At 50.0% G+C, this 13615-nt stretch overlaps 1 protein-coding gene across 7 annotated transcripts in view; it reads left to right on the forward strand.

Moving 5' to 3' along the window:
• PHACTR4 (phosphatase and actin regulator 4) overlaps positions 1 to 13615 on the forward strand; it is a 69173-nt gene that overhangs the window by 53775 nt on the left and 1783 nt on the right. For 6 of the 7 annotated variants that reach the window (XM_026863446.1, XM_026863449.1, XM_026863447.1 and 3 more), the window contains 10 exons: positions 568 to 744; positions 1180 to 1260; positions 4396 to 4560; positions 4678 to 5037; positions 8348 to 8939; positions 9608 to 9828; positions 10286 to 10436; positions 11080 to 11135; positions 12000 to 12061; positions 12830 to 12967. In XM_026863446.1, coding sequence (XP_026719247.1) covers positions 568 to 744; positions 1180 to 1260; positions 4396 to 4560; positions 4678 to 5037; positions 8348 to 8939; positions 9608 to 9828; positions 10286 to 10436; positions 11080 to 11135; positions 12000 to 12061; positions 12830 to 12967 — 2003 coding nt within the window. The remainder of the gene's footprint in view (positions 1 to 567; positions 745 to 1179; positions 1261 to 4395; positions 4561 to 4677; positions 5038 to 8347; positions 8940 to 9607; positions 9829 to 10285; positions 10437 to 11079; positions 11136 to 11999; positions 12062 to 12829; positions 12968 to 13615) is intronic. The other variant, XM_026863451.1, reaches the window with a different exon arrangement.

Genomic DNA, 13615 nt, shown 5'->3' on the forward strand with positions numbered 1-13615 from the left:
CTCTCCAGAGACTGAGTACAGTAGGTGGAGTGCAGGCCTGTATTGTGTTGCTTTCCTGTGTAGTTGTTGCTCTTGGCCAGATTTGTTGGCCTTATTTATAGAGGGGAAAATCAGAGCAGCTGAGTTCTAGCACATACAGCTGTTGTAATGGTAATTTCAGTGTGTGTCGACAGTCATGCAGGTTGGTTCTGCAGTCTGGAAGGTATTTGTGTTCGTGTAACTACTTGCATCTAGCACCAGTTGCTTCCAACTGAAGATGAGAAACTGCAGCAAAGGGATTTGTGTTCCTTGGGTGAAGCTGTGACACCACAAACTTCAACTAATGCTTGTTTTATTAGAAAACCTCTTGTCGGTTACCCTGTGCTCTGTTAACATTGGAAACCCCACTCTTGTCTCCCCAAGCTAATGTGAAATGCTGATGGGTTACGTGAAGGCATGGACTCTTGCTACCTTCTTTGCATGAATGTGCGCCACCATTTCCCAGTGTGCAAGGGGCAGGCTGGTGGGAGATGGCAGCTGTTCTCTCTGCAGCACAAAAATAACTTTTTTTAATTCTTTTTCATTCAGCCGAAGAGGTGGATCACCCCCCAACGGATGCCGGCATGGGGGTAGATGTTTTGGAATCGGGTGACACCACACCACCTACAAAGAGGAAAAGCAAGTTCTCAAGCTTCGGCAAGATCTTCAAACCCTGGAAGTGGAGGAAAAAGAAAAGCAGTGACAAATTTAAGGAGACTTCAGAAGGTAGAGTAGGGGCTGGGGCGGGGAGGGGGGGGGGAGTCCCTTCCTGCCATTAGCCATCTGGCTAGCAAGAAGGGCTTGCTGTTACCAGCCTGAGTGCTGACAGGCATAAGAACCAAAATGTGACTTTGGTGATGGGCTGGCACCTGCAATCTCTCCAGAAACACCTTGCCATGGAGCAGTAGTTTCAGACAAATAAATTCCTCTCTTGCAAGGAACCTCCCCAAGCAGCTGTGGGGAGGGAGGGTTTGCTCCACGATCACCAGTGTAGTGTGAAGTGCAGGCCTGAACGTGCAGTCCCTCCTCCCTCTTAATCCATGCAAAAACACTGAAATTTGAAGCCCTTTTATTTCCTCCCGAGGATCCCTTCAAAAAAGTATCATCTTGAATTTCCAGTTTACCCTGTTTTCTGAGTGCTTTTTTTCAATTTAATATCAGTTTTAGAACGAAAGATTTCTATGCGAAAGCCAAGAGAGGAGCTGGTAAAAAGAGGGGTTCTGTTGGAAGACCCTGAGCAGGGTGAGTCTGCAAATGAACTTCTCTTGTCTGTGTTTTGTGTAGCTGATCTTCCTCTGACAAAACCTCACCCTTGCAGCCACTCTTTTGGGAGACAAATTTAAGGGCTCTTTGCTAATGTGGTTCCTGTCTGTCTTGTGCTTTTCCATATGCTCTCTCATCTGACTCTTACACCTGCCAGGGAAGGCAGCTTGTACAGTTAGGAAGATGTTGCTAAGAAGGTGCAACGCCTGTCTTGGACATCTTCCTGTCTGCTGCCAGCGGGGAGGGTGTTCTGTGTGTCACTGCCTATCCTCTCCCTCTTGTATGTGTCCTGCTCCAGTCACCTTGTCTTGTCCTGCTCAGTTCCTCTGTCACACTTGACTCACCATCTCCACCTTGTTCTGGTCACACTCTGGACTGCACACCAACTGCTGCAGGAGCAGCGCTGGCCTTGGGGCTCAGGCTTGGAAAAAAAACCTGAACAACAAACAAAACAAAAAACAAAAACCAACAAAATGTTTGACTTTTGAGCTGCCTGGGTAGGGGCGTTTCCTCAAGGAGTTATAAAGAGATGCTTCATGGTATGGTGTCATAGTTAGTCACGGTTAAGCTTATTGAAGCTTGCCCTGCTGTCAAAGAAGTCTTATTCCCTTTTCTGTCATCCCTGATGTTCCTGAGTTGGAGCCACCCTGTCAAAATAACTTCTCAGCCAGATCAGTTCATCATGGAGTCACCTGGCTGCATGTTGGGTGATGTGGGTACAAGGGAGGGGGCAGGAATGGGTGGTGGGATTGCAGCCCACCTCTCTGGGTGGCAGCGTGGCCTTTGGCTTAGGGCAATGTATAATTACACCTCAAAAGACACTCTGTGGAGGCAGCCTTAACCTTATGCAAATTTCAGGGTTCTTCTAAGAAAGATGCAGAGTGGAAAAGCGGAGGTGAAAAAGTGGTTTTCAGACCTAACCATTGAAAGCAAAACTGCGAGGAAAAGTCTTAACACAGTTGTTTGCAGCTACACTGTAATGAAATCCATCTACAACTACCCGAGGGTGTAAATGCTGGGCTGGAGGAAGAGTTCACTGGGGTACAAAAGTGTATGAGGTCACAGGATGAAACTGTGGAAGAGAGATCAAAGGCTTTGGGTAACAAACTTCCAACGAGAGATGACACAGGAGAGATCGTCCAAACTGTAAGGGTGTAACAGAAGCGTGGCTGAGATGGAATTATTTTCTGCTTTGAGTCATCTGATCTGGCTTAAGAAATAGAAGATGGCTGTAATCTGGACAAAGTGCAAACCCAAGGTATGAGGGAGCAGTCAGTTATTGTCAGGAGGGTTAGATTAGAAAGAACATTATCTTAATCCCTTCTATGAGTTTAAGACACTTGGGCAGTCATAAGACGGTGGTGGTAGGTTATTGTGTTTGCTTGCAGTTTTAAACCCTGGACTTTACAAGGTCAGTTAATTTTCTTAGGCAGGTTCTTAGGGGGGAAAAAAATGCTGGAAACCCTTTGGGATGAATAAGTGAGGAAGTAGGAAAGAGGTGTAGTGGAGGCTTTCAAATCCAGTGCAGCCTGGAGAGGAGTCCCTGCTGCCCTCTGGGCTGGCAGTCAGCAGGTTGTAAGGAGGGAAGATGGCCTTGGACTGTCTTGACCTTGAAGGAGGTTGCTGGAGCTGAAGTCAGGAGTGAGGTGGTGCGAGAAGCCCGTCAGGAGTGTTCTGTGTGTGCTGCAGCTCTCTGCCAGAGAGACCGTGCAAGATTTAAATGGTGAGGAAAGACGGATCATACCGTTCTTATCCCTCTTGCTAAAAACTTCAGCTAGCCAGAGGCAATTACTGCTATAAAAAAACTCTGGCTCATCTCTTGAGTTTCAGCCCTGGCTGGGGAGGAAACTCCCTCTTGTTGCTGTCTGAACTTCCTGTGTTTCAGGGAAGGGCAGCTAAGCAAGCGAGGCAGCGTAGTCTTCCATTGCCTCTCAGGAACCGAGGCTGTGTTTTGCAGAAAAGAAAGCCTGGGGAGCTTCTGGCTTCTTGGCATCTTCGCTTTCAACTTCTGAATAACACCAGGTTAGGGAAGGGGAGGTAATACCTTGGCAGCGGAGAGAGGAGAGGTGAAGAGAACAGTAGAATAAATAATCAAAAATCAGAGAAACAGAGCATGCTGGGGTCTGACCCTGGGGGGCCCATGATGCCATGCATGGCAATTGCTTGAGAAAGGGTAGACTGAAAACACTAAGGATTTTTAATCAAATTGGTGATGTATTTATTCAAGTTTTCTTGATGTGGAAAGCAGGCAAAATGGGCAACGCCCCATTAGAGTGGATGCTAAGTCTGATTTTGGGAATAGTATTACCAAGAGTTTGTCCTGTCAGGACAATTAGAGAGGCAGAAAGCGATTGTTTCCTCATTGTGACTAGAGCTTCAAGTGCTCTCAAAAGCATGGGGGATTTGGTTTTTCCAGAAGAGATTTTGATTCTAACGTTTGGGAAACCATGCTGGAATCTGTAAAGGCAGAAATAGTCAAGATGAACTACATCAGATTCTGGAGATGTACCGTTACAGCTAATTAAAACACATGTAAAAACGTGAGGAAATATGCCTTGCTGTTTTGGGTAGAACAATGATTTTTGTGCCAAATTCAGGGTAGAAAAAGAAGGATAAAAGAGATCTTTCAACTAATTTTATGACTTTTATCAAAATCTATTATTGCATGTCCAGTAGATTACTTGCCTAGTGTTGGAATTTGTATTGCAGAGGAGAATTTGTGAATGCTCTGGAATGGTGGGTAGATACAAAAGCATCAGGAAGGTTTTACCTGCAATTGCAGCTTCCTTGGGCTGTGGCACAGCATTTGGCAATACTAGTCTTAAATGCAGCAGGATTCTTTCTAAAGGAGATGGTAGATTTAAGAAGCTGCTGAAGAAGAAACACACTTGATGGGATACAGTGCTGTGCTGCTTTGCTTGTTGATAATAAAATCAAGGGCTCTCAGCTTCAGCTAGTTGGTGTTGCTGTGGTAGACTGAAGACCAGCTGTTTCAGAAACCAGAGAGAAGTTGGTGTGGATCAATGGCAGTTCAGTCAGCTTGGCTGTATCTTCTCAACCTCCCACTTTCTGAGTGTTTTCTGTTTGCTTCTCTCCCCTCCCGGCCCCTTGCAGATGGTGAAGAACCAGACAAGCTGAACCCACCTGCAATGAAGAATGGCCACACAGTCCCAATCGGTGGTCCCGGGGTTTGCAACCTGGCCAGCCAGGAGGAAGAGGCCCCAAAGTCATCCAGCCTTAGGAAGCCTGTTCCAGCTGAGGAACCAAAGAAAAAGCAGGGTAAGGAACCAGATGTGTACAAAAATCGGTTGCTTCAGATTCTCCTGGGACTGGATATGAATTCTCATCTGATTGTTCCCACTCCAGTCTCTTAAACCGAGCTGTCTCACTTTGCAGGCTCCTCCAGCAGCCACTCTGGGCCTGAACTGGAACCACCTCAGGAGCCATATGTTCCCAGGCAGCCTTTTCTTCCTCCAAAAAGACCTCCCTCCACTTCCCAGGAGGGAAACGAAGCGCAGGCAAAGGATCCAATGCCTGCCAGCAGCACTGCAAAAACTGCACCCTCCACCACAGCCCCTGTTGCAGCAAAGACAGTGAATTCCACAGCTGCCCCTTCCCCAGCCCCCAGGACTCTGCCCCCTGCTCTTGCCAGTGCCAACACTACTGCTCCCACGAGTACAACCAGCACAGCTCCTGCCAAACAGCCTCCCGTCCCTCCTCCCAAACCCATCAACAGAAATAGCAACTCAGTAATAGGTAAGTGCCCCCATAAGCTGCTTTTTGTACCCTTGGATGTTCTGGAGCCCTTGCTCTGAGAGTCTCTTCGTAAGGGAATATTTTTAGTCTGATGTAGTAAATGTTGTAGCATGGGTATCTGACCATCTTTCCTGAATACAGTCCAGTTTGGACTCAGAAGATCTGTCAGTGTTTAGCCAGGGCACACGTGTGCTGAGAACAATGTAATTACTGGAGTCTTCTGCTGTGAGCCATCCAATCTGTCAGACGTGCGTGTTTCCAACAGGTCCCTGCAGGAGGGAATCCCTGCCTGCTTTTGGCAGGAGTGGGGATGGTGCAAGGAGAGGGGAAGGCATTGCTCTGTCAACTGTCAGCCAGTGTCTTTGGATGTTGATGCTTCACTGAGGGCTGGGATTCGGCTGTGGACAGCCAGGATTGGGACTGGTGGGTGGTGTATGAGATTTTTACTTTGTGAAACTATGGTTGGTGAGAATTGATAATTTCAGCTGGCCTTTGGGGGGTGGGAGGAATGGAAATCCATGTCCCACCAGTGTCTTTTATGGCTGCCACTGCTGGGCCATGTGGTTTGCCCTTAGTACAGAGAGGCCAGGAGCTGGCAGGGTTATACCCTGGCACCTTCTAAAAGGTCTGTGGCTGGGGTAGTGTCTTATTAGTCTTGCCCTTAAGTCTTGTCCCACGGATAAATTAGCTGAACTGTAATTTGAGCTGAATCTTCCCACTTAATTAAATGTCTCTATCTCAGAAAAAAAGCAGATGATGTGGGGAGAGTTTCTTGAAGCTGAATGAGTCCCTGTTCTGTTTAGGAATTTTAGAGGTCTTAAAGATGTAACATTAGTGGAGTGAATGAGACAACTTCCACCTAGCCAATGGCCTGGTCACGTTGGACAGGCCGCCTGCTAATCTTTGGATTGGATTAGCAGAGGCTAGTACCGAACAGGACGGAGGTTCCTGGGAAGATCAATCGGACAGGTCTGCAGTGTTATCACAGAAACTGGAGGCATCACCCAGCTGTGGTTTGGGAGGCAGCAGTAGAAGCTTAGATTGTGTGCAAGTTACCATCTGAAGGCACCTGGGCCACTGCTTTCAGTACAAACTGCATCTCTATTCTGCTTGGGGCTTCTCCTTGCTCTAGCAGGTTTTGCAAGCTACCTTGATATGGTGTTAAACACTCCTGTCCACCAGACCAGCTTGATTAGTCTGACCATGCCTGAAATACTTTCTTGTTTCCTTTAAGCTGCTTGCACACATCACAGATGGTATTTGAAATGCCCCGGCGCTAATTGCAGGAGATACTTGTGGAACAAAAAATGCGGCTGGAGACAGCAGTTTGTCAACGTTCAGACCCAGCCGGTCTCTCTGACACAACGCAGGGCTGGGCTCTGCCCCTGCGGGTCCGGGGGTGCGGAGGGGAGGAGAGGAGAGCAGCCGGCCCCTCTTCTGTCTCTTGGATAAGAATGCAGATGCAGAGAGAGGCTTTACAGCCCTGCTCGGCCATGTCATCCGCGGCCGTGGAGCTGTAGCTGCGGCACGCGCAGTCGTTGCCGTGTGAGCCTTGTTCTGGTGCTGGGGATAAACAGCAGCAGTGGAATTGGCTCCGTGAGCTCTCCACAGGTCTTTGATGCATGTTCTGACTAGGGCCTGCGTGGGCTTTCGTGCTGCTATCCCAGCCTAAGGCAGGGAGGGCTGTTACTGTGCAGACTGCCCCTTTGTGCCCTCCAGAGGATGGTCCCTTATGTTCGTTCTCGGAGCAGTTCTGGTGTGTTTGCAGTAGCTGAAAATAAAGCTCAGGAAACACTTGCTTTTGGGGAGTGAGGAATTTAATCAGCATCAGCTTGAAAAAGCAGGGCGAACCGTGCTGACCTGGGCCTGCTGACAGGTTTCAGGAGCTGTGGTCACCGTAGCCTCTGCTGGAGCACTGGGTCTGGCACGTCACCAGAGGTTGTGCCAGTCGGTGCGCTGGGTTTATGGCACTGAAGGGAGTCAGGCTGGCTCGGGAGGATGCTCTGAGATGCACCCAGCCCTTTTCTGTCTCTTCCTTCTGCCAATCCTTGGTCCCTTCTAAAATCTGTTACTGCCCAAAGGTGACTGGTCCTGCCAAGCTTCGAGCCCTGCTGAAGAGATATTGGAATCCCTCTGGGCTGAGCTGATGGGAGCTGAGGGCACTCAGTGTTTTGCACAATCTGGCCTTTAATCTACAAGGGGAAAGTCTGAAAATGTTAAACATCCCAAAAATGCACCCACCTCTCTCCAGTTACTGCCTTGTCTCGGTGAAACACTTGCAGCACCCTCTTGTGGTGTCTGGTCCTGCAGATTCCTCTCAGCCCCATACTGGGGCCACTGCTGTGTGACCATCACCCACTCCAGGAGAAATGTGCAATAAATCTGATCCTCTTCAGGCAGGTGGGCGAAACCTTTCTGAGCCCAAGCAGCTGTTGGTGCATAAATGTTAAAGGCTACAAACTCCTAAAGCAAGAGCAGTCTTCACTGGTGCAACTGTTCCCCTAGGAACCAAGGGGTTGTGTGAGGAACCTGAGATTGTCTGCTGCAGGCGTGTCCAAATGGACACGATCTCCATTTCTCCCTCTCTCCTCCATCACACAACAGATAAACTCTGTGTAGACTCAAGGCTCTAAGGTTTTTGTAGAGGTTTTGATAGTTATTTTGTAGTTGCAGAGAATTTTATATGAGGCTTCAGGAGGAGAGTGCAAAGGAAGCAGAGCAGAACCTCCTCCTGAAAGAGGCAGGAGCTGCTGGCAGCAAGGGGGTTCCTGGGCTGAGTCTGGCAGATGAATGGAAATGAGGAGAGCACATTGCTGCTTGCAGTTCTGCTGACTTTTGCCTTTGAGACTTTCCAGAAAGTCTTTTTTAATGTGCAAGGGAACTGTTAACACAACTGGAGTCTGGGGTGTCCTGGATGTCTCAGATTCCTTTCCAAACTGATGCTGTAAATATAGCCATAAAGTGCCCTACATACCTGCATTCCTTGGCTGAGGCAGCCTGCTGAGCTGGGTGAGCTCCATCTGCTGACACTTGAGGGCTGGTGCTGTTTCTCTCTCCCAAGCAGCAGGATGCGCAGACCTCTCCCAGCCTGCTTGTTTCTGGCTGCTCTCCCAAGTCTTACCTTTGCTGCAGGAAGGACAGACTAGAGGCTCACAACCTGGTTATTTCTGGCACTGTGTCCTAGCAGAAAAGCAGCAGAGACTGCTCGGTCCAAGGCTCTGAGTGCTTTGCCGTGCTTATTCCACACTGGTGAAGGATATCTGGAAAATGTCCTGTTAAACCACAAAAGCCACTATATTTTTATTTTCAGCTGAACTTTCTCAAGCAATGAACAGTGGTACAGGCTTGTCCAAGCCTTCCCCTCCTCTCCCACCGAAGAGAGGCCTCCTGCCTAACAACATGTCAGAGGCAGCTCTCCCTTCCAAGCCCCTGAATGACAGGACGGTGACAGCGAACCGCCCCGCACTGCTGCCGATGCACATGGCCTCTGCTTACCCACCGCCCTCACCTTCACCACCGCTGCCCACACACGTCCCCCCCGAGCCTCCGCGCATGCCCTTGCCTGCCTCCACCCCCATCTCGGACCCTCCGCGTTCACTGGATCTACCCAAAGAGACTCTTCCTCCTCCTCCTCCTCCTCCTGAAGACTTCAGGGCCTTGGAAGTGTCGAAGAGGGTGGCAGAGCAAGGGTTTGGTGAACCTCACGTGCTGCCTCGCCTACCCCAAATTCCCCTGCACATCCGTATCCAGCAGGCTCTGGCTAGTCCTCTGCCTGTCACCCCGCCTGCCGAGGGCTCGCACAGGGCTCACTCGCTGCTCTTCGAGAACGATGGCTTTGGGGAAGACAATGGCACCCTGGGCAGGACAAGGTCCCTGCCTGTCACCATTGAGATGCTGAAAGTGTGAGTACCTCCTGGACACGCATGGAGTAAACAGTTAGTAGTGCTGGGGGTCACGCTGGGCACCGACACGTTGGTGTCATGCTCCCTGCTTCTGGAAGGCTGTGATGATGAGGAGGGGCTGTGGGCAGGGCTGGTTTTTGCAACAGCCTAGAAACCATGTTGCCTGTTGGCTGAATCTTGGTTTCAGCCTCTTAGGGGGCCAGTGCATCTTCCCTGTGAAATTAGCCCTGGTTCTGGGATTTTATTGCTCACAAAGGAAAAGGGGTTCCAGACTACAAACACAGGCCGATGCCAGGAATCCAGGCCTGCCTTTAATTGCACTGAGACAAAACAGGGTCCTGGATTTCATCCATTTGTGGCCTTCCTTAGCCTTTCATTTTGCAAAGCATAAGTGGGGAAAGGACTGTCTTGTATTATAGTTGAACCTGCAAGTCCCAAAGTAGGGGGTGGGAGGGCTGTTTTGGTTCTGCAAAGAACCTGCCTCTGGCATTTCCTCTGCCAGAGCTCCCTGTGCTTTGGAGAAAGGGGATGGTGCAGGATTGTGGGGCTGCTCTAGTGTCTCTGGTTCTTGAGCTACCCACAGACCTGAGGAGGTGGTGGTGATCTCAGGGGTGTTCCCCAGCCCCTGTAGCATATGTTAAGAGATGTAATAGTGTGCTTCTCGTTAGTCCAGACGATGAGGAAGAGGAAGATGACCAGGAAGAGGAGCAGAATTCGGGCCCTCGTGTGTATATTGGAGATGTGCCATCTGTCACAGTCATCCCAAAACTGGTACCCCAGGTCCTGCCAGAGGAGCAGGAAGGAGATGAAGGGATGAGCGACTCTGACTCGGAGGGGCCCATCCTGTACAAAGATGATGACGATGAGGAAGAAGATGAAAGCCATAACAGTAAGGCTTTGACATTGCAGCTGGCTTTTTTTCCTCTGCTGAACTTGTGCCTGGCTGTATTGAGATCTGGATCAAAGAGCTAGTTCACACAGTGCTTCAAAGCAGCTGGTTCTTGGTTTCATGATGTACCACATGGCCTCTTCCTTGCTTTTTCAAAGGCTCTACAGCCAAACTAGTATGCTCATCTGCTGAGATGCCCCCCCCCGCCTCCAGTTGCAGATGGCTCTTGCAACAGCTTGTGCTGTCCCACCCCTTCAGGTGGGATGGCGTTAGGTGAGCGTGTGGACATCGCGCAGGAATGCTGGCAGCTGCTGTAGAGACTAGCTCTGGAGCTGTAGTGAAGAGCTTGGAAAGCAAACCTCAGGGGAGAGCACAACTGCCAGGGGCACGTGGCTGATACCGCTGTGCTCAGGCACTGCAGTCTTCAGTTGCATCCCATTGCTCTTCCTCCCCACAGGCACGCTGGCTAACAAAGTGAAGAGGAAAGACACGCTCGCTATAAAGCTGGGGAACGCGACTGCGCCACAGGAGGAGAAGATTGTCTTTCCTCGGAAGAGCAAGGAAGAGTGGAATGAAATTCGGCATCAGATTGGGACGACGCTGATCAGGTACGAAGAGCGGAGGGGAGGGTGTTAAGTTTGAGCCGTTGGCACAGCGTGTGAGGGGTGGGAGTGGACAAAGCTGCTGCCTTGTCTAAGCAACCTGTGCTGGAATACGATGGGTGGTTGGGCACTGCTGCTGCCAGGTGAAGTGTTGCTTTTCCTATTTAGTTATAGAAGTTGGAAGTTCTTCCTGGAGTTGAGCAGTATCCCCCGACAAGCCCCTGCTTCCAGGGGTTAAATGGGCTGGGAGGAGAAAATCTCAAGGACTACAGAAATGTTACTGTTGTAAAATACAGATGGTATTGGATAGATTGGAAAGATGTGGATAGATGCAGGCTGGGTGGTGGATTAAATTGGGTTGCTGATAGTCCAGGCTCTGCCATCTCCTTGAGCTCCCTGCAAAGTTCCCTCTGAGCTTTTGAGAGACCAAAGCACTTTCCGAACCTGGGCTGTCACACTTTCCAAACCTGTGCCTAGGGTGAACAGCTGTTTGAGCGGAGGACAGTGCAAAACAGGGCAGCAGTGATCTCCACTGGTGAATGAGGGGCATCGAGGAGGCTTTCCAGTGCACTGGAAGCAGTTGTATTCTTCATCCCCTACTGATGAGTGACTGGATAAAACATTACACACTTGTCTCACTTTTCTTTAGGCGACTGAGTCAGAGACCGACAGCAGAAGAACTGGAGCAGAGGAACATACTTCAGCGTGAGTAATGCTTCTCTAGTGGTCCTAAGTAATAAGTTTGCCTTTAACATCTTAGTCCAGGTGGACCGAGAATGTGCTTGAAATGTAGTGGTGAAGGACTGTGCTTTGGTAAAGCTGGAGTAAAGCAGTTTTGCTGTCTTTTCCCAGTACTTTTGTCACCATCAGAAACTGGCTCTGGATAAAATCAGACTTTAGCAGCAGTACTAAGCAATACAGTTCAAAGCATCATATTATAGAAAGGGTACCTGTCCCCTGCCTGACACCTCAGGGAAAAATATGTGAACTGGTTAAGGCTCTGATGTTACACAGCAAGGACAGTTAAAGGTGTTTTTGTTTAGGCTGGACTTGTATTTGTGGTCCAGACATTACAGCATTGTACTGCATGATCCAAAAAACAGCAGTTCATTGCTCAGTCAGTGATGTTTCTCTTGGCCATACCTTGCTCTGCAAAAGTTTTAAATAAACATCTTGAGGAAGGGGAAATGTCAGTTCAGGAAGTTTCCATTTAAAATATTTATCTGTTCTGTTATTCTCTTTAAACTATTAGTATAATAGCTTTGGGGAGAAGCAATCTGCAAAGTGCCCTGGATGTATTTTGACAATATGGCCATTAATCTTTAACAGACACAGGGCTGGAGAGAATGACTCAGTCGTGTTGTGTAAAGGCCCATATTGCCACTGTCAGGGGGTGCTTGGCGAGTTAAGGGTATTGAGTCGGACTGTGCTCTCTGCCTGTACCACAATGAGCTCTCAGATATGTAGATAATCTGAGAATAGCTCGATACTCTCCTTTGTTCGAGTCCAGAAAGCACTTTTCAAAGGCTGTGATGCTTACAGGAATTATTTTTTTTTTTCTCTTGGCAGCAAAAAATGAAGCTGACCGTCAAGCTGAGAAGCGAGAGATCAAACGCAGGCTCACCAGAAAGGTACTGCTGGCCTCCGTGCTGTGATGGCCATCTGGCAGAGCTGTCGGGGATGGTGGTGGCTATGAGCACATCGTAGGTACCTTGCTGTGGGTGAAGTCACGGGGCTATTGTGTAAGTGTCCCCAGTGCCCTCTGACTGCAGTGACTTTGGAACGTGGACTGTCACCAACGGTGAGCCGTTGGCACTGCGGCCCTTTGTCGGGGATAGATCTGAGCTGGCATCAAGCGTAACAAGCTAGATGAGAACTAAATTTGGCACCTGGCACTTGAAAGATTTGCTGGCACTGGCCTGGCTGTTTTAAAAGTCCTTCAGTGGCCACAACTTTCACACCAGGCTCCCCAAAATCCATTTCTAAAGTAACAGCAGCGTGGGAGAAGCTGAGCAGAGCAACAGCTGCTTTTACCTATTACATTCAAGTTACTTGTGGCTGAGAGAAACTTCCCAAGGACCTGTGTGTGTGAAATGTGATTGTGGCCATTGCTGAAGCGGGGAATGGGCTTGCTGGGGTCAGGGGTGTCACACAGGGCTCACCCAAATGCCTCAGGGTCTTCCTTCTCTGGCAGTGTGGCCTTGGTTCTGCCCTAGCCCGTCCTTGTGATCCAAAGCATCTGTAAGAGGGTTTGCCTAGTCCCTTGCAGGCTGCGAGCAGGACCTCGTAGTATCTGTGGTTCGGGCCCAGTGAGGGAACTGGGTTTAGTTTTGCTTAGTTCTGAACTGCTTTGTGGACAAGACATAAACTTAAGTTTCTTTGCTCTTGCTGCTGTTCAGCTTAGCCAAAGGCCCACAGTGGCAGAGCTGCAGGCCAGGAAGATCCTGAGGTTTAACGAATATGTGGAGGTAACAGATGCTCAAGACTATGACCGGCGAGCGGATAAGCCGTGGACAAAGCTAACGCCAGCTGACAAGGTAACAGGGAGTGTGCTGTCCCCAGGTGTGGGCAGGGGAGAGAGATCAGGGGGTCTCATGCGAAAGAGCACAAGCGGAGGAGATTTGCTCCGTTCCTTTTGCTTCACCTCTGCATCTTTCCCTCTGCAACCCACCAAGCACCACCAGCGTCCCTTCACTCCTGTGTGCTGTACCCAGCCCTGCTTCCTGCCTGCTCCGTGGTGACGTGGCCAAGAGGGCAAATGGCATCCTGGCTTGTGTCGGCACTGGCGTGGCCAGCAGGGACAGGGAAGGGATCTGAGCCCTGGGCTCGGCACTGGGGAGGCCGCCCCTCGCTGAGTGGGTTCAATTTTGGGCCACTCACCCCAAAAAGGCCATTGAATGACTCGAGCGTGGCCAGAGAAGGGCAACGGAGCTGGGGCAGGGTCTGGAGCACAGGTCTGCTGGGGAGCGGCTGGGGGAACTGGGGGGGTTCAGTCTGGAGAAGAGGAGGCTGAGGGGAGACCTCCTGGCCCTCGGCAACTCCCTGCCAGGAGGGGGCAGAGAGGGGGGATGAGTCTCTGGAGCCAAGGCCCCAGCGCCAGGCCCCGAGGGAATGGCCTCAAGCTGCCCAGGGCAGGGTCAGGCTGGCTCTGAGGAAGGATTTCTGTGCAGAAGGGGCTGTTGGGC

Source organism: Athene cunicularia, assembly GCF_003259725.1.
Source record: "Athene cunicularia isolate RWA chromosome 23 unlocalized genomic scaffold, athCun1 chr23_part2, whole genome shotgun sequence".
Classification (NCBI taxonomy): domain Eukaryota; kingdom Metazoa; phylum Chordata; class Aves; order Strigiformes; family Strigidae; genus Athene; species Athene cunicularia.